We start from the raw sequence: 19594 nt of genomic DNA, 5'->3' as shown, positions 1-19594 counted from the left end.
GATACCTATTGGTTAGGTTTAGGTGATATTTTAGGGTAAGGATGTCTGTTTTGTGTAAATGTTATTAGCTTTTAAGACACTATTGGTTAGGGTTATGGGTTGATTAAGGGTATGGGTGTCTTTTTTGTTCACCTCTCATTAGCTTTTAAGACACTATTGGTTAGGTTTAGGTGTTGGTTAAGGGTAAGGATGTCTGTTTTTTTTACCTCTCATTAGCTTTTAAGACACTATTGCTTAGGTTTAGGTGTTGGTTAAGGGTAAGGATGTCTGTTTTTTTTACCTCTCATTAGCTTTTAAGACACTATTGCTTAGGTTTAGGTGTTGGTTAAGGGTAAGGATGTCTGTTTTTTTTACCTCTCATTTGCTTTTAAGACACTATTGGTTAGGTTTAGGTGTTGGTTAAGGGTAAGGATGTCTGTTTTTTTTACCTCTCATTAGCTTTTAAGACACTATTGGTTAGGTTTAGGTGTTGGTTAAGGGTAAGGATGTCTGTTTTTTTTACCTCTCATTTGCTTTTAAGACACTATTGCTTAGGTTTAGGTGTTGGTTAAGGGTAAGGATGTCTGTTTTTTTTACCTCTCATTAGCTTTTAAGACACTATTGCTTAGGTTTAGGTGTTGGTTAAGGGTAAGGATGTCTGTTTTTTTACCTCTCATTAGCTTTTAAGACACTATTGCTTAGGTTTAGGTGTTGGTTAAGGGTAAGGATGTCTGTTTTTTTTACCTCTCATTAGCTTTTAAGACACTATTGCTTAGGTTTAGGTGTTGGTTAAGGGTAAGGATGTCTGTTTTTTTTACCTCTCATTTGCTTTTAAGACACTATTGGTTAGGTTTAGGTGTTGGTTAAGGGTAAGGATGTCTGTTTTTTTACCTCTCATTTGCTTTTAAGACACTATTGGTTAGGTTTAGGGGTTGGTTAAGGGTAAGGCTGTCTGTTTTTTTACCTCTCATTTGCTTTTAAGACACTATTGGTTAGGTTTAGGTGTTGGTTAAGGGTAAGGATGTCTGTTTTTTTACCTCTCATTTGCTTTTAAGACACTATTGGTTAGGTTTAGGTGTTGGTTAAGGGTAAGGATGTCTGTTTTTTTACCTCTCATTTGCTTTTAAGACACTATTGGTTAGGTTTAGGTGTTGGTTAAGGGTAAGGATGTCTGTTTTTTTACCTCTCATTTGCTTTTAAGACACTATTGGTTAGGTTTAGGTGTTGGTTAAGGGTAAGGATGTCTGTTTTTTTTACCTCTCATTAGCTTTTAAGACACTATTGGTTAGGTTTAGGTGTTGGTTAAGGGTAAGGATGTCTGTTTTTTTACCTCTCATTTGCTTTTAAGACACTATTGCTTAGGTTTAGGTGTTGGTTAAGGGTAAGGATGTCTGTTTTTTTACCTCTCATTAGCTTTTAAGACACTATTGCTTAGGTTTAGGTGTTGGTTAAGGGTAAGGATGTCTGTTTTTTTACCTCTCATTAGCTTTTAAGACACTATTGCTTAGGTTTAGGTGTTGGTTAAGGGTAAGGATGTCTGTTTTTTTACCTCTCATTAGCTTTTAAGACACTATTGCTTAGGTTTAGGTGTTGGTTAAGGGTAAGGATGTCTGTTTTTTACCTCTCATTTGCTTTTAAGACACTATTGGTTAGGTTTAGGTGTTGGTTAAGGGTAAGGATGTCTGTTTTTTACCTCTCATTTGCTTTTAAGACACTATTGGTTAGGTTTAGGGGTTGGTTAAGGGTAAGGCTGTCTGTTTTTTACCTCTCATTTGCTTTTAAGACACTATTGGTTAGGTTTAGGTGTTGGTTAAGGGTAAGGATGTCTGTTTTTTACCTCTCATTTGCTTTTAAGACACTATTGGTTAGGTTTAGGTGTTGGTTAAGGGTAAGGATGTCTGTTTTTTTACCTCTCATTTGCTTTTAAGACACTATTGGTTAGGTTTAGGTGTTGGTTAAGGGTAAGGATGTCTGTTTTTTTACCTCTCATTTGCTTTTAAGACACTATTGGTTAGGTTTAGGTGTTGGGTAAGGGTATCTGTTTTGTTCACCTCTCATTTGCTTTTAGGACACTATTGTTAGGGTAAGATGTTTATTAAGAGTAAGAATGTCTGTTTTTGTAATCTCTCATTTGCTTTTAAGACACTATTGGTTAGGTTTAGGTGTTGGTTAAGGGTAAGGGTAAGGGTGTCTGTTTTGTTCACCTCTCATTTTTTTTAGGACACTATTGTTAGGGTAAGATGTTGATTAAGGGTAAGAATGTCTGGTTTTTTTACCTCTCATTTGCTTTTAGGACACTATTGGTTAGGTTAAGGCTTAAGTTAAAGGTTAGGGATGTATCATCTAATTTCAACTTAATTTCACTCGCTTTTGGCACCCACCGCTAGATATTTAACTTGGAAAGTTTGCAAAACTTTTGCCATTGTCGCATAAATTTCATGAGATCAGGCTGATTCATTTCTCTGATATTAACCTATTAATATACAGTGTAGACAGAATTGTATTCAACAGTGGTTTGCGACCCAAAAATGTGTTGCAGGTCTGTTCTGATAGGTTGTAGACAACAGGGAAACACAATTATAAATGCAAATAATAAAATGTAATTAACCATATAAGCTTGTAATTGGCAGGGGAAAAATCAATTCCCATATCTTTTGTTGTTGACGTCAATCTTTTCGTTGCGTTCAAACATTATGGTAACTATTTTGAAACATATTCACCTGTCACTTGATGGCAAAGGCTAATACTAATACAGTATTTGGCCCGATGTTTGATAAGCTGGTAAATCACCCTTCTGCTTTTTTTTATGCATTTACAAATGTATACATTTTCCTATTCAGCTCATATCATGTTAATGATGGCAGCGTTTTTTCATCAAGTTTTTGATTTTATGGACATTTTTATTATTTTCATAATAATTTGATGTACCTCGTTTTTTTTGTTTGTGCTTTTGTGTGTTTTAAATTTTTTTTTTTAAGCAAAACCAATTGAGAACCTCTGGGTTAAAAAATAAAACAAAATAGACTGCTCTAAAATAATGAAGTCATTTGATGTAATAGTTCTCTGGTCACAATGTGCCATTCACTTCAAAATGGTATTTTCCTCCAAATATATGGTGCTAAGGGTTAAGATATACAAGGTAACAGAAAGAGAGATATTTGTCTTGCCCATCTGTGTGTAATCAGACTGTAGACTATACTCTGTCCTATACTCTCTTGGCAGTTTCAGTCTCACAGAGCTGAATGAAAAGCAGGCCATTGCTTAGTGTTTTCACAGAGATTAGTACATTTTTCACCTGAGTGTACCCTGATCCCTTCTCCCTATCTTCCCGCAACACAGTATCAAACACAGTGACAGAGACACAGTGATCACTGTGAACTGTGTGATGACCTGCCCCCCATCTGAATCTTGGGAGCCGTCTGGCTTATATCCTCCTCTCCCTGTGTTTTGCTACTTTTCTTTTACTTGCTCTCTGCGTTCACTCTGCTCTCTCAACATTATATCAGCTTCTTTCCCTCCCCCTCTCTCCTTAATTTACTCTTTTCCTGCTCTCAGTACTTTTATATGTTTCACCCTCTGTGTCTTACTCCCACCCACAGTGGCAAGAAAAAGTATATGAACCCTTTGGAATTAGCTGGTTTTCTGCATTAATTGGTCATCAAATGTGATCTCATCTCCATTAAAGTCACAAGTATATACAAACACAATGTGCTTAAGCTAACAACACACAAACAGTTATAATCTTTCTTGTCTGTATTGAACACATCCTATTAAACATTCACATTGCTGTGGAAAAAGTACGTGAGTCCTTAGATTTAATAACTTGACAATCCTCTTATGGCAGCAATAACCATAACCAAGTGTTTCTGATAGCTGCGGATTAGACCTACACAACCTTCAGAAGGATGTCCAGTGTAAACGGCTCTCTTGAGGTCATTCCACAGCATTTCTATTGGGTTAAGGTCTGACTGGGTCACTTCAAAAGGTAGATTATCTTTTTTTTAAGACATTCTGTAGTGGATTTACTTCTATGTTTAGGGTCATTGACCTGCTACATCACCCAACATTTTCTGAGCTTCAGCTGGCACACAGTCACCCTGACATTATCCTGTAGGACAGTGGTTCCCAAACATTTTACAGTGGCGTACCCCTTCAAACATTCAACATCCTTTCGCATACCCCCTCTCTAATGCATAGATAAAATTCACACAAGGTAATTTGAAAATATGTCTGTTTAACACAATTATCTTTGTAAAACAACTCCCTTATATTAAAGATGCTATATTTGTACATGTTTTGTACATGTTATATTAATCATACACATACTGAATAAATGGCTTACCGATTGAGATGGGTATGCTAGATATGATATAACTGCTTAACTTGAGTTCTCCCCCTTGTCGCGGTACGCAAGAATAGCATTCGGTTCTGTGCCTGGAATTGCTCATCATTGCAGGTTCGGTGTTGCCAGCATACTTCGAGCATTGCAGTTAATATCTGTGCAATTGCGTGGTCAGCTCAAGTTGCTTTTTTATGTTACATTTGACACTGTTAGCAAGGTTGAGCTCATTTGCTGAAAAACCATCATGCAACAATGTAAAAACACTAAACAGGTCTCTACCGTACAAGCAAATGTGAGTGAAAATTACTGCATGTGAATGTGGAAAATTATTTGGTGGCGCTGCATGTCTGACACCTGTCATCAAAGCTTATGAACTTATACCATCAGAATCAAAACTCCCTGTGTATCTAACCTTAAATACAAATTATGTTTTAAACTGCGGAAAAAACAACAAACCCACTAAAATCGTGGACGACTGACATGTGTGAGTCTGGTAAAACTGTGAAGTATCAATTTCACTTGCTATCACTAAGCTACGTCACCTAGCACTGGGCTGGGTTGGGCTGGCAAAAAAAAATATACATGTGATGCATGAGTAAATGCAGTTTTAACTGCAAAAGATAGGGTTATTTTATAGCATGTTTTTCTGACCTTTATGACACAACCATTTTGGTGTTTCTACACTAGAGGGCACACAAAATACTTTTTGCCAGTGATAAATACATGAACTTGAATGTTATTTGTAGACTGCTGTAGGATATCTTAATCATTTTGGGAATTCATTTTTACCTCTGATGGCAAGTGGTTAAGGCCCCAAAGCAGCAAAGTAGCCCCAAATCATGATGCTCCCATCACCGTACTTCACCGTTGGGATGATGTTTTCATGTTGGTATTCAGTGCACTTTTTACACCATACGTAGTGCTGCGTGTTTTTCCCAAACAATTAAACTTTTCCACAAAACATTTTCCCAGTAGCATTGTGGAGCGTCAAGGTGGTCTTTGGCAACCTTCAGGTGCACAGCAATGTTTTTGTTGGAAAGCAGAGGCTTCCTTCGTGGTGTCCTGCCAGTTTAAAGAATTCAGTACAGTAGACTCATTAACAGAGATGTTAACCAGTTCCAATAATTCCTTCAAGTCTTTAGCTGTTTAGGGTTCTTTTTTTTAACCTCATTGAACATTCTGTGGTGTACCCTATGAGTCATCTTTGCTGGACAGCCACTTCTAGGGAGAGTAGCCACAGTACTGTGGACAGATGAATATCTAAGCTCTTCGAGATAATTTTGTTACCCATTTTAGCTTTATGCAAAGCAACAATTCTTGATCATAGGTTGTGGTATCCAGTGGTGTTGTGAATCTTAGCAGTTTCTCAAAATATATGTTTTAATTTTAAGATACAAAACGAAAAGATCTTAATTCCCCAATAGTAGAAATCCAAAAACAAAAGTCTTTCAAACTACAAAATAGGTCTCTTCTACTCTTGCACAAACAAAGTTCAGTCTTATTAGGGCAAGCCGCCACACTCATCAGCTGCACCTGGCCTTCATTAATTGGCAGCTTGGGAATTGTTTTAATCAAGGCAAAAGAATAAAAATACTAAATGGTTTAAAGGGCTTGCAAGATAGATTTACGTTGTGGGTCAGTAGATCAAGTCCATTGCTAGTGTGTGTGTGTGTGTGTGTGTGTTTGTGTGTGTTTGGGAGAATGATAGATGAGGTGTCTTTTCCACATCGCTCACATTTCCTTGCCACCATGGGGATATTACATTAGTCTGCGACCCTGGAGGCCAACTGCAATTCCATTCGGGAAGTTGGAAGGAATTTTCATTGAGGGAAGATGTTAGTCTGTGTGGGACAGAGCTTTACGAATTTTCTTAAAAATGTTGTCTTTTACTAAAGCATGTTTTGCTATTTTATGTCTTTGGTAAATAATGTTTTGAGGGGCATCAACTCATTTTTTAAATTAATTCATCCAGATGTTGTTTTTTAGATGACAGGTTGAAAATAATAACTGAACATCCTTAAATACACAATGATTACTAGAGGATAAGTATACTCTAAAAGTACATTATTATACTTGGTTGAGAGTGTTCTTCAAAGCATCTATGCTCATTCTCATAAACTTGGTAGAACTTTAATAACATTTAAACTTAAAATTAAACTTTAATTCTTGTACAATGTGATATGTTAATTTCAATGGAATTTCGATTTCAAATTTTTTTGTCACTGCTAGAACATACCAGAATTGGCACCACAGCAGTTCCATTGAATATACAGTATTTGTAATTGTGATGCCAGACATTCCAGTTTAGACTGCTGCATAAATGCTCCATCTTGAGCACAATACATAGGATTATTGGTCATTTTGCTTTGTATTGTTTCCCCAAATTGGACATGTATAAATCACATTATTGGTAGTTTAGTTTAGGATACTGTAGGCTTAGGGCAATATTCTAACCTATCATGTTCCCCTGGTATTCAGAGTGTGTTACTGTAGGGCTACGGTTAGGGATAAGGTTAGAGGTTATTACTATTAAGGGCAGTTTACACTGCATTTAACCCTGGATTATCATATTTTTAAAGCACACTTTTAACCCATGGTAAAGAAACATTTCACACTTGTGAAAACTTAGTGTTGGGTGTAATCCATTTAAAAAGTAATTAGTTACTGTAATCTAATATCTTCTAAGTAGATATTGTAAAATACTATAAAAAGTATTGTAATGCATTACATTTAAAATTATTGTAATCTGATTACAGTTACTGACTTTCAACTAATTTAATTACTTTCAAGTACATTATAAATGTATGCTTATTTATGATATATTATTAATGTAGAACACATTCATTTTGGCTCGTAACGAGTCATTGTGACGGAGAAATGTGAGTGCTGAGTGTATGACTTCTGTGTAACAATGAACAAGAAAGAAATATAGACATTAAAGTGTTTTAGAATGAAACTTAAAAGTAAAGTAATTAGTAATGTGATTACTTTTCCAGTGAAGTAATTAGTAAAGTAATCTGAACTCTTTTAACCCTGGGTTATGAAACCGTGCTCCTGAACAATGTTAACTCTGCTTTTGTGGGTTTAACAAAGCACAGAGAACTCATTAAATATTTACGCACTTCATACAGTCACACAGTGTTTACATTATCCGTCTGAGGGAAACTGGTACAAGGTCAAACAGTGATGGCTAATGTAATAACTGCCGTAATGAAGAGACAGTATTACTTTCGCATGTGTTTTTGTAGTACTATATGTTTTTGAAGACGAAAGGCAAACTGAGCAGATTTATCCACAGATAACCAGTTCCACTGATAAGCAGTTATTAACACAGGTTGCATGTCCATTGCGAGCAGTTTTCATCCAATCATTGTTATCGACTCCATAAATACACAAATAAGAATGTTAACCCATGGTTTACAAATGTACAGTGTGAAAACTCCTGTTAGGCCTGAATACTCAGAATGAGTTCCTAACACAGACTAAAGTATAAACAGTTTGAAACATGAAACAAGATAACCCAGGTTATTTTATCCATGCAGGTTTTAGGAATGACTCTGGGTCAAAAATGTCAAGTGTGAAAAGCCCTGTTGTTTGATAGGAATGTTGTTCCAGGAACATGTAATGACACTGATATAGAGAAGTTTACTTTGTATACAAGACATTTTCTAAATGACAAGGAACAATGCTTATCTAGGAAAAGGGTCTGGGTTCTGGCTTGAGTAACAGTAATATCACAGATGTTTCAGTTTGGTTTGAGCATTTGGTTTAACAAGGGCAGCCAAACTACAAAACCAGGTAAACAAATTCCAAAACAATATATTTAAAATACCTCAAAAACCAAATGGAGGACACATCTGATGTGAAGATTTTCTCACTCTTTCATTTGATGCCAAGTCCAAATCTACCTCTGACATAGATCTAAATGACACTATAAATCTCCACTTTCACTTTAACATTTTTCTTCTTTTGTTTTTGGCTATTTGTACTCTTTCTGCAAATCACCACCTACTGGGCAGGGAGGAGAATTTAGAGTAAAAAAGGACTTAAACTTAACTTTAGTATTCTTTGATATAACATGGGATATATAAGCAGCTGCTTTCCTCACACTGGAGACGATTCTTCCGGCATCCCTTGACCTCTCCAACTACCCCTTTATAATTTATAATACCTATTCCAATTATTATTCAAAACTGTCTTTCTATTTCTTGCTTTAGTTAGATAGTCCAGGATGATCTCATAGCTCAAGCCCAGCCTTGTGCTTGAGGCCCACCATTATGGACGGCACGCCGAATCTGTTTACCTTAATGTGCACCAGGACTATATGAACCAGTGAACTCATGATCCCAACTTTATTGAGTTACTATACAACTTCCCAAAATAGTTCATACAGTCATCCTGTATTATTCTGGGCTTTGGCTTGCACATACAGTAAGTTGTCTTCAGCGAACATAAATCTGTTTATTCAGCTGACTGCATCCCTGTCTAAGCCAAAACTAAGGCAACAGTCCAACCTTTCATCCTAGAACTCAAAATTGAGGCTCTTAAAGGAATGTTTTGGGTTCAATACAAGTTAAACTCAATCTACAATATTTGTGTCATGTTGATTACCACAGAAATTATTTTTAACTTCCTCCTTTTCTTAAAAAAAGCAAAAATTGAAGTTACAGTGAGGCACCTACAATGGAAATATAAACTTCAGTGTATAGTAAGAACCGGGCCGCAAGATCGTAATTGTGCCATGTCAACTGCGTTCAGCACATATTATATGGGCATATTTGCACCTGGTTATTTAAGGGAATCAGGCACTAAACCAACACAGTCACGCATGCAAATAAACAGTGCTTTTACCAGTCACAATTCATTCTTAATGAATTCCCCCCTACAATGTTTACTCTGTCAGGGAAATCCACTTATTGTCTTACTCATAGCTGACTCGGTAAATTACACTGGGATACAAGAAAGTATTTTAACATAAAAAATACACTCTTCACCTTTGCACCTTTGTTTAATAAAAAGTTCTTTGAAGCTGAAGTTTTTACGTTTTCACTGACTCACCCCCTCTTCAGTTTTTTTCCCCTCCTCCATATGTTTGTCTCTCCCTTCCCCCTCTCTCTCTCTTTCATATTCTCTCCCCAACCAGCTCTCATTCGCTCCTCCTAAACACTATCTGGGATCACTTCTTCTGGAGCAACATTTGCACTAGTGAATAAGGCAGCATGCCGGGACTGAAGGACCAGGTTGCACTGTCAGCTCTGTGTCTGACCTTGCTGTTCCACTGGACGCAGGTTTTTGGGGTGTCTGTAAATGGACTGACAGACCCAGATAAAGGGGAAGGTGAATCAGAATCAAAGGCAACATCTGGAGCAGGTACAAAAGAGTAAATGCTTTGGTTTGTCATGTTTAGATGTTGACTTCATCTTTATTGTTAATTTTTTGTGATTTGGGTAAAAGCAGATGAAACTTTCTATGCAGTTTACCAGTGGCACTTTGCATTTACTGGCAGCTTATATTGTGCTCTTTTAAGCAATATCAAACAAGCAAGAGTGCTGTCCTAGTGCTATTATACTAAATATTAGCATATAACAATAGATACAACATGGTTTACAGCACAGTGTGAGTGTTACTGTACAAAAGACATAAATGAGGTCATTTTGAAGGATGCCAAAGTTCTCCAGGAAAAGTAAAATTCTCAATACCTGCGCCTGGAGAAACCACATCTAAGAGGCCAACTCGCTGAGGAAAAAAAGCAATGCTTAAGCCAAAACAAATGAATATTTAGCTGACACAGTATGATGAACGGAGATGCTGGAAAACGATCACTGTGCGTGTTGAAGACAGTCAAATTGAAATAGAGCCCTATTGGCTGCTTTTACTAAAAGCTTAAGCCCCAGAAACATACTTTTCCCAAGTACTTGGCCAACGCATTGCTAATGCGTTCATGAGTTACTGTTGAAGTAACAAACCTCTGTACTCAAGGGGGCGATAGAGTTACCTTTAAACGTTTTTGTCATGAAGCCAAATGCGTTATTATTGAAGTACGCTACATCATGTTGGTCAGATTATAACTAATAGCCTTTCTTATTGTGTAGAAGCCAGATGAACTGGCAGCATATTTCTGTCTGCTGATCAGAATCAGGCAGCGTCGTCTTCTTTTGTTGTGGCTCAGTTGGTAGAGCGGGTCGGCCTCTAATCGCTTGGTTGGGTGTTTGAATCCTGGCTCACATGACTTCAGTGTCCTTGGGCAAGACACTGAACCCCACTTCGGGGTGGAGTCATGTGGGCTGGGATTCAAACCCCCAACCAATGCTAACTTTTTAGCATTTAATAAACTTTTATTTTCATGGAAAATAAATAAAATGATTGGTAAATGAAATACTGGAAAATGACACTTACATGTCAATAGCAAAAAAAGTCATAAAATACAATGAGCATGAACCCAGGTGAGGGGAGAAACAAGCCCTGGGTCTTTATTCACATATTATCCACACTAAATATTATGTGACACAAACAAAATAAGGCCAGTCCAAGGAGAGTTCATCCTAAAAATTGCCGTCTGATCTTTTTTGTTTTTAGTTTATACTGTTGCATTTTATTTTATGGCCATTATTAAATGTTACTATTTATTACATTTATTAAATAAATATGATATATTTTTATTAAACACTTTAAATATATTTAATTAATACATTAGTTAATAAATGTCATTAGTGTACATTTTGTTAATAATATTATTGGTTGGATAGTAACATTAAAAAAATTGCCTCATTAAGTTGCTTCAATGTAGCTAGCTACCTTTTGATAGTAACTTGTATTGTTGCTAACTACTTTTTCAAAAGAGTAGCTTGACTGTAGCTTAACTACTTAAAATTATGAGTAGCTTGTAGCTTGTCAAACTACAGTTTCAAAGTAGCTTCCCCAACACTGATGTTAAGAATGCAACACGTACTTGCGTTGTGTTATGAAAGTGGAAACTGGTAGTAAAAAAGGGTTTAGGAGCATTTTTTTAAATAGTTGTCAAATTCTCATACTAATTTAAGATTTATTTGTCTTGGAAAAGACTACAGGCTCTGTTGTGAGTATTGGCCCGCTTTTGGCCCAGCTGTGGCTCTTCATTTTGAAGATGCTCTGGTAAACCAGCACTACTTCAAACACACCTGTGCACCAGTACAGGCTTTGCCTCTGCTGCAACTGTCTGAGAGCTTGAATGAATTACAATAGTACTCTTGGAGACGTGTGGAAAATCTCACATGGTTCTATTTGCGTAGTTGCTGTTTTTTGTTTTTTGTTGAACATTCTAGAACAGTTTGAACCAAGTTTTACCGTTACTCATATTGAATGAAACATTGAAGCCCCTTTTTGCTTTAATTTAATGTTGATTGCTCATTTTCAAGTCATGATTTTCATGATTGACAAACTTTTACCAGATTGCACAGACTCCTGAGAATTGGCGTCATGGTTTAGCTCTGTGTGTGCAATAATGACAAAGCAACAGGGAGGAATGCTGCTTAAAATCTGGAACATTTCCAGCAGGGATGAAACTGCCCTTTAGAGACAGGACAGAACGAGCTTAAAGAGCCAAGGCATGTGTCAACATATGAGCCATGACCTGAAGAGTGGGATAGTTGGTGTGTTTGTGTATTATAGTGTAGCATAAGTTAATCATTTGTGCAGAAACAAAGAGCCAAAGAACAATTGTTATTTTGTTTTCCAGGTCTTCTGCAAGTGGAGATCATCCCACCCTATGCTGAGATTGAAGTCGGACAGCACAAAAGATTGTTGTGTAAAGGTCAGAGGACCTTTAAAAACTGACATTATACATTATGTATTTAAAAAACACAAGCTGCTGCTAAACATAAACATGAGACAATGGTATTGCTGGATATGCATTTGTTTTTGAACTAGCTCTGAGGCTAAAGCTGTCAATTCAATCACTTTTCCACTCTTTTTTTCAGTTAATGGAAATGCAGAGGAGATTGACTGGTTTTCTCCTGGTGGTGAGAGGCTTCTAAGAAACCATGATAACCTAAAGGTACACAAACATGGCAAGTCTTTGTGCTCTCTCATGGTTATCAATGCTAATTTGAACATCGCTGGAATATACACATGTGTGGCCAGAAACAGAGACACAGAATCAAAAGCTACAGCCAACCTGGAAATCCTTTGTAAGTATTAACATCAGTATTATAAAGCTGTGACATTATATTACCTATTATCAACATCTGAACATGAATTAGAGTCCAGCCTGCACAGTCCAGTTCTGAGATTATTGTTTTGCTTGTAAATATTAAAAAACTGATCCATTTTAAGTGTCCGTGACTGTTTCATTGTTTTGAATTTGGTCAGTTTACATTTTCCAGAACTCTGTAAAAGTTCCTGTGCTGTCTAGAAATAGAATATTATAGTCAAACAGACGTTGGAAAATCTTGATCTGCCCCAAAGATAGTTATTATGTATCAGTGTTACTGTCGTGTTTTTTTTTAGTGTTTTTTTTTTTAGAAATGCTCTCACTATATGAGACCTGAAGCAAAAGTATCCCAGAAAGGCTGTTTGAATCATGGAATTAGTGGGTAGTGAAGAACCACGCGTAGAAAATTTTTATAGAATTATGAAAATGTAGCCAGACATTCTGGTAGACAGTTGCAATGTTAGTGTTGCGGTAGAGAAAACCAGACTTTTATAGAAAGCCAGAACTGGTGGATTTATTAGATTAAGTGTGGTCTACAAAACTTTAAATTGTACTTTTGCATTTGGTCACATAAAAGAATAATTGATTCAAAAATATAACAATTCTATCATCACTTACTCACCTTCATGTTGTTCCAAGGCCACCCAACTTGACAGCCTCAGTCACCATTCACTTTCATTTCAAGGGCTGGGTATTGATACAGATTTCCTGATACGATTTGATTCTGATTCACAAGCTCTTGATTCAGTTTTGATTTTGATTAGATTGAAATTCATTTGGGTATATTTCAGTTACAATATTATGTCGTTTTTTTCTTACTGTATAAAATAAATGATCTCTTAGATAATGCTGTTAATTATTCAGGGGACATTCTAAATAGGTACATTAAGTTTATCATAATATTTTTTATCATTTTGGCCACTTAAGCTTTACAAAGCCATGTTGATGTTGTTGTTGTTGATACTTTATTGATCCTTTGCAGGAAATTATATTGTCACGGCAGCTTTAACACTCAATAACAATACATAATACACAACAATAATACCTATATCGAATAATCAGTAACAGATGCATATTCAAAACAGGATATTCAATAGCAGAATTAATAACAGTATATTCAGTAACAGGTGAATATTCATAAATCATTAAACATTCTGATGGCCGCTGGTACAAAGGACTTCCTGGTACGTTCAGACTTGCACTTTGGTGCGATCAATCTATGGCTAAAGGTGCTCTTGTTGATCACCCCAAGAGCATGGATTGGATGTAAGGGATTGTCCATGATTGATTTTAGTTTAGAGAGTATTCTTTTCTCAACCACATACTGGATCATATCAAATTCAGTCCCCACAACCGATCCTGCTTTCTTTATCAATTTGTTGACTCGATTTAGATCTCCCATGCGAGCACCCTCTCCCCAGCACACCACAGCAAAGAACAGAGCACTTGCCACCACTGTCTGATCACGTTACACAGTAAAGGACGGCAGATGATAAATGACCTAAGCCTTCTTAGAAAATAAAGTCGGCTTTGACCCTTCTTATACACTGTCTCCATGTGGCTCTTCCAGTCCAGCTTATCATCAAGGTAAACACCGAGATATCTGTGGCTGGAGACCATCTCCACTTCACTGCCCTGGATGGCGATTGGGGTTAACGGTGTCTTCTTCCTCCTCCTAAAATCCACAACCATCTCCTTTGTTTTTAAGATGTTAAGTTGGAGATGGTTGTGGTCGCTCCAACCCACAAACTCCTTAATAGTTCTCCTGTACTCCTCCTCCTCACCTCCTTTAATTAGGCTAACCACGACCGTATCGTCTGAAAATTTCTGGAGGAAGCAACTGCCACTATTGTACTGGAAGTCTGCTGTATAGATAGTAAACAGTAACGGGGCCAGCACGGTTCCTTGCGGCACCCCCGTATTACTTAGAATAGTATTAGAAACACTATTCTGCAGACGCACGTACTGTGGTCTACTGGATAAATAGTTCATACACCACTGGACCAATGTTGAATCCAGCTGCATCCTCCTCATCTTCTCACACAACAGTCGGGGCTGGATCGTATTGAAGGCGCTTGAGAAGTCGAAAAACGTGAATCTCACAGATGCATCAGAGGTGTCCAGATGTGCATGAGTTCTTTGTAGCATGTAAATAAGGGCATCATCCACACCCATGTTGGACTGGTATGCAAAATGCAACGGATCCACGTAGTTTGACATACAGGCCTTGATGTAAGAAAAGACCTGTCTCTCGAACGTCTTCATGATATGTGAGGTGAGTGCTACAGGTCTGTAATCGTTATGGTTAGATGGATATCTCTTCTTTGGAATTGGAATCAAACAGGATGTTTTCCACAGTTTCGGGACCTTTTGTAGGTGCAGACTTAGATTAAACAGGTATGTAAAAATACCACTCAACTGGGTAGAACATGTCCTCAACAGTCTGGGCCCAATATCATCAGGCCCCACTGCTTTTCCCAGCTTCAGACGGTCCAGTTCACCCTTAACCTGAGATTGATTTAACACCGTTGGTACAGTTAGAGAAAAGTTGTCAAGAGAGGTCTTTTGGGAGATTATGATGTCACTGATGGAAGAAAGGGGAGAGAGGGGAGACGATATCATAGATGGGATGATTGAGGGATGGGAAACAACACCAGGCAGCGGCAGACCAGGTGTGGCGGTCTGATGTGGCATCGGGTTATCAAATCTATTAAAGAATCTGTTCAGATCGTCAGCCAGGTCCTGGTCACCATCAAGTAGCGAACCCCCCTTCTGCTCCATACCTGTGATCTTCCTCATGCCAGCCCAGACCTGCTTCACTCCATCCTGCTGCAATTGTTGTTCTAATTTGCACCTGTATGCTTCTTTCCCCTCCTTAATCTTCACCCTCAGTACTTTTTGGATTTCTTTGACCTTATCCCTATCACCCTCTCTGAAAGCCTTTTTTTTTTTTTCATTTAACAGTACCTTTCAAACTGCTGGTTACCCATGGTTTGTTATTTGGGAAACAGCAAATTTCTCTGGAGGGCATGATGTCATCATTACAGAATTTAATATAATGGGTGATGCAATCTGTTAATCCATCAATGTCATCATCCCCATAGTCCTCACAGAAATCATCCCAGCATGTTGCTTCAAAACAGCACATTAAGGCTTCTTCTCTCTCAGGAGACCAGTATTTTAGTGTTCTGTTAATGACAGGCTGCCTCTTAACAAGTGGCGTGTAGGAGGGAGAAAGATGTACCATATCATGGTCTGATCGGCCAAGAGGTGGCAGTGCAACACATTTGTATGCGTTTTTCAAGTTAGCATACAAGAGATCCAGGATCTTATCTCCCCGTGTTGTACAATCAACAAACTGCTTAAATGTTGGCAGGGTCTTAGAAAGGGATACATGGTTATAATCACCAGAGAGAAAAATGAACGCGTCTGTATACTTCGCCTGGAGTCGCGCGACAACAGAATGCACTATGTCACAGGCCACCTCCGTATTGGCAGATGGAGGGATATAAACAACAACGGCGATCACCACTGTGGACTCCCTCGGCAGGTAATAAGGTCTTAAACTCACTGCCAATAGTTCAATGTCCTTGTTACATAACTGTTCCTTAATAGTAGCATGGTTGGGATTATACCACTTGTTATTAATGAGCAAAATAAGCCCCCCTCCTTTATGCTTACCGCTCGATTCGGCATTCCTATCCGCTCGTATCGTCCTGAAGCCGGTGAAGCTAGTCAAGGAATCAGGGATATTGTCCGTCAGCCACGACTCAGTCAGACATATCAGACTGCTCTCCCGATACATTTTCTGGCTCCTGACAAGAGTCTCTAGTTCTTTGAGCTTGTTGGTCAGACAGCAAACATTTCCCATGGTGATAGATGGTAGGGCTGGTTTAAAAGTTTCTTTCCACACTCTTTCTCTAGCCTTCTTATTTCTCTTCACCCCAGCTCTAATTCCACGGTGTCTCCTCCGTAATATTTCCTTCGGGATATCATGTTTAATCCCGAATTTTGAACCTTGTACCAGGTCTAGTAGTTCTCGCCGGGTGTATACAAAAGTTGGTGTCTCTCGGCTAATGTTACAGTCCTCTGCCCGCATAAACTTTTCTGAAATCAAGTCCATATCAACAATCAATTAATTAATTATCCTCATGAATCTGACGTTAATGATAATAAATAAATAAAAATTAAAAATACTTAAAAGCACTTTAAAACAAAACACAATGCTACACAAAGCTGCACGCTACAGGCTGCCAACTCATCGGCGCCAATCCGTGTGTATATATATTGTATATATTATAGGGATGTTCTGATATCGATACTGGTATCGGAATCGGGTCCGATACCAAGCTCATGTACTCGTGCTCATAACAATGCTCTAATATAAAAAAACAATACCATCTGACATACGAACGTCGTTACGTAAACATTCAGTACGCTAATTAAAATCACGTTATGTCCTAGTGAGATTATTTAACTGCAAAACCTGCGATTTAATTAGATAAATATATAGTTTGCATGTGCTGCATGCCTGAATTGTGAGTGCTTGTGATTCTGTGGAGCTGGTGTTGTGCTGACATACAGACACAAAGTGCTCACACCTTTTAGAGCTCCTTTGCTCATACACAGAAAACACCATCACGAGCATCGAGTGCTCTGTTCATAGCAGATGACAGTGAGTAGAGTGCAAATTCACTTTGTAGTGTGAGGCACATACAGAGTACATATTTATTTAATTAAATAGCAGCCTTTGTGGTTTAATAATCACTTTGAGTCACGTAGCGATCTGCTTTTCCGGATTGAAAAGCTACTGTCATAACACAGAAACACTTCAAAATAAAAGCTCAGCCAAAATAAAAGCTCAATTTTAATGGAAAAAAAGTATGGCAAAAATAGATCACTATTGTGTAGTTTTGTAATATTCACTGTAGTATTACTTCTAATAATAATAATAAATCAATAGTAATTGTATTATATTTAAGCAAAATCTCACATCTGTGATGTTCTGATACACAGCACTTCATTTGATAAAAATAATACAATATTATATTAAAAACAAATAAATTGTTATATTTTCATTTGATTTCATTTTTAATTCATTCATTATTAAAACATCATTACAATGATAAAATTGAAAGAAACTGTTGATATGAAATTGCGGAAAATCCAAAACAAAGCAAAAAGCAGGTATCGGACTCGATATTGGCAAGTACCAAAAAGGAAGTATCGGTATTCTTACTCAACTCAAATAATAAAAATTAAAAATGGTATCGGGACATCCCTAATATTATATTAGTATATTTAATATACAGGATGTAATTTGTACTGACATGCTTGGTGTGACATGCTCTGTTTCCAGACAGCTGTTGAGAATGTTTCTCAAACTGTTTTTGTGACAATGTTGAGCTGTTTTTGTGTCACTACTGTGAAATATGACAGTGAAGGTATTAGACTTTAGACATAACCTCATTTCATAAAGACATAATTGTAACTGGTTAAGTAATCCAGTTAATCTCTCCTCTCTGCTGTTAATAATTTTAAACAGAGGATGAACAACAGTAAAATTGCTTTTAGTTTAACCTTAAGTCTGGCCATATGTGAATAATGTTTTCAGAGTTTAAATTATGTAGAGGGAACAGACCCTAATATTCTCACAGTCTTGCAGAGCCAGACCTTTGACTATCAGCACAAAGTCTGGTCCACTTCGACTGCAGGAGACCATCAGAATGACATGTAAAATGACCTGTTTTGTGTGATGTTTAGGCACGGGTAAATATGAAATTGCATATAACAACAAAGTGGAATATGCAGCTGTGCTTAACAATATCTTATTTACTTGCTACTTAGTGTCTCAAAAAAAAAACAGAATATCTTCCAAAGATTTGATGGTATTAACCTTGCAAATATTGACAAATTCAGGAATTACATCTTCCTCTGAAGTGCCTATTGTAGCTGCCCACTACCATGTAAACACGAATTTAACATGTTTAACACAAAAATGCGAAATCGTTGTGTACTCTGAAATCGTCTACCAAATTACTGCCAAGCGCCATCCCCGTCAGTAATGTTTCGCATCAATTCAAATGTGTTGACCTATGCTTGTGGTGCTAGCTTGTTGTGCGTGCAATCTCAGGGACATGGGTTCTGGTCTCATGTAAACCAGGAAGTAATCATGTTTACTTCAACAATGGTGTGCATGATTAAGAGGTGACATTTTTGCCCTAAAATAACATTACTCCACTGATGGTTAGGTTAAGGGTTGGGGTGTGTGGTTAATAAAATATGCATTTCTATTGACTGTATTACATCTTTTACATAACCTCAATTTTAATGCTAAAATTCTGTGGACATTTTACATGGAAACTAGCCAACAACACTTCCAGCTTTAGTTACTGGGGTAGTGCTTTGAATTTTGGTTAGACCGATTTCTGCAGCAGAACTTGTAACCTCCTGATGCTGAATTTACAGTGTAATCAGTCAGGATTGTTGGATGCCAGACTGGTAGCTGGTAGATGTGCAATAAGACTTGCAGAAATTACTGGCCAACCAATCTGATCTCACTCTGAGGCTTACCACAAATTAACCTTCAACAAGCTCTTACAAGATGTGTGATTATAGCCTATGATTGAGATATAAACTAGACTAGAGTCATCTATAAAATTTCAAGATGGCTTCTTAATATCTCTCACTCTCTGTATATCTTAAGTGAAGAGAATTCGCAGAGAAACTGGCAGGGAGGGAAAAGAAAAAAGACAGAAGGAACCAAAGGCCGACAAGAAAACCACAAAGAAGCCCAAGGGAAATAAGAATGGGAAGAAGAAAGGCAAGAAGAACAGAGGGGAAATCACCACTACCACTGTAGCACCCACAACCACTTCACCCATTGAGTATGATGAGGAGTTTTATGATCCTGAACCAGACCATTACTGGGATGAAGGTTTGCATAATTCCTTTAGTGAAACAAGTGCTAAAACGATGCAAAAAAGCATGCAAATAAACACAGCTATCAGCTGGCACAATTAATTCATAGTGAAGTCCCCCCCATTAGAATTTGTACTCATAAAGACCGCTTAGTGTCCATAGCT

The 19594-nt window shown here is 37.5% G+C and overlaps 1 protein-coding gene across 1 annotated transcript in view; it reads left to right on the top strand.

The window, feature by feature from the left end:
• The first annotated feature begins 9480 nt into the window (after positions 1-9480).
• Positions 9481-19594, top strand: part of LOC127621406 (inactive carboxypeptidase-like protein X2) — a 36182-nt gene continuing 26068 nt past the window's right edge. The window contains exons 1-4 of the mRNA XM_052094976.1: positions 9481-9691; positions 12036-12110; positions 12277-12486; positions 19216-19446. Coding sequence (XP_051950936.1) covers positions 9541-9691; positions 12036-12110; positions 12277-12486; positions 19216-19446 — 667 coding nt within the window. The 5' untranslated portion in view covers positions 9481-9540. The remainder of the gene's footprint in view (positions 9692-12035; positions 12111-12276; positions 12487-19215; positions 19447-19594) is intronic.

The sequence above is a fragment of the Xyrauchen texanus genome, chromosome 27, assembly GCF_025860055.1.
Source record: "Xyrauchen texanus isolate HMW12.3.18 chromosome 27, RBS_HiC_50CHRs, whole genome shotgun sequence".
In the NCBI taxonomy this organism is placed as follows: Eukaryota; Metazoa; Chordata; class Actinopteri; order Cypriniformes; family Catostomidae; genus Xyrauchen; species Xyrauchen texanus.
This window is presented reverse-complemented; position numbering and strand designations above follow the sequence as displayed.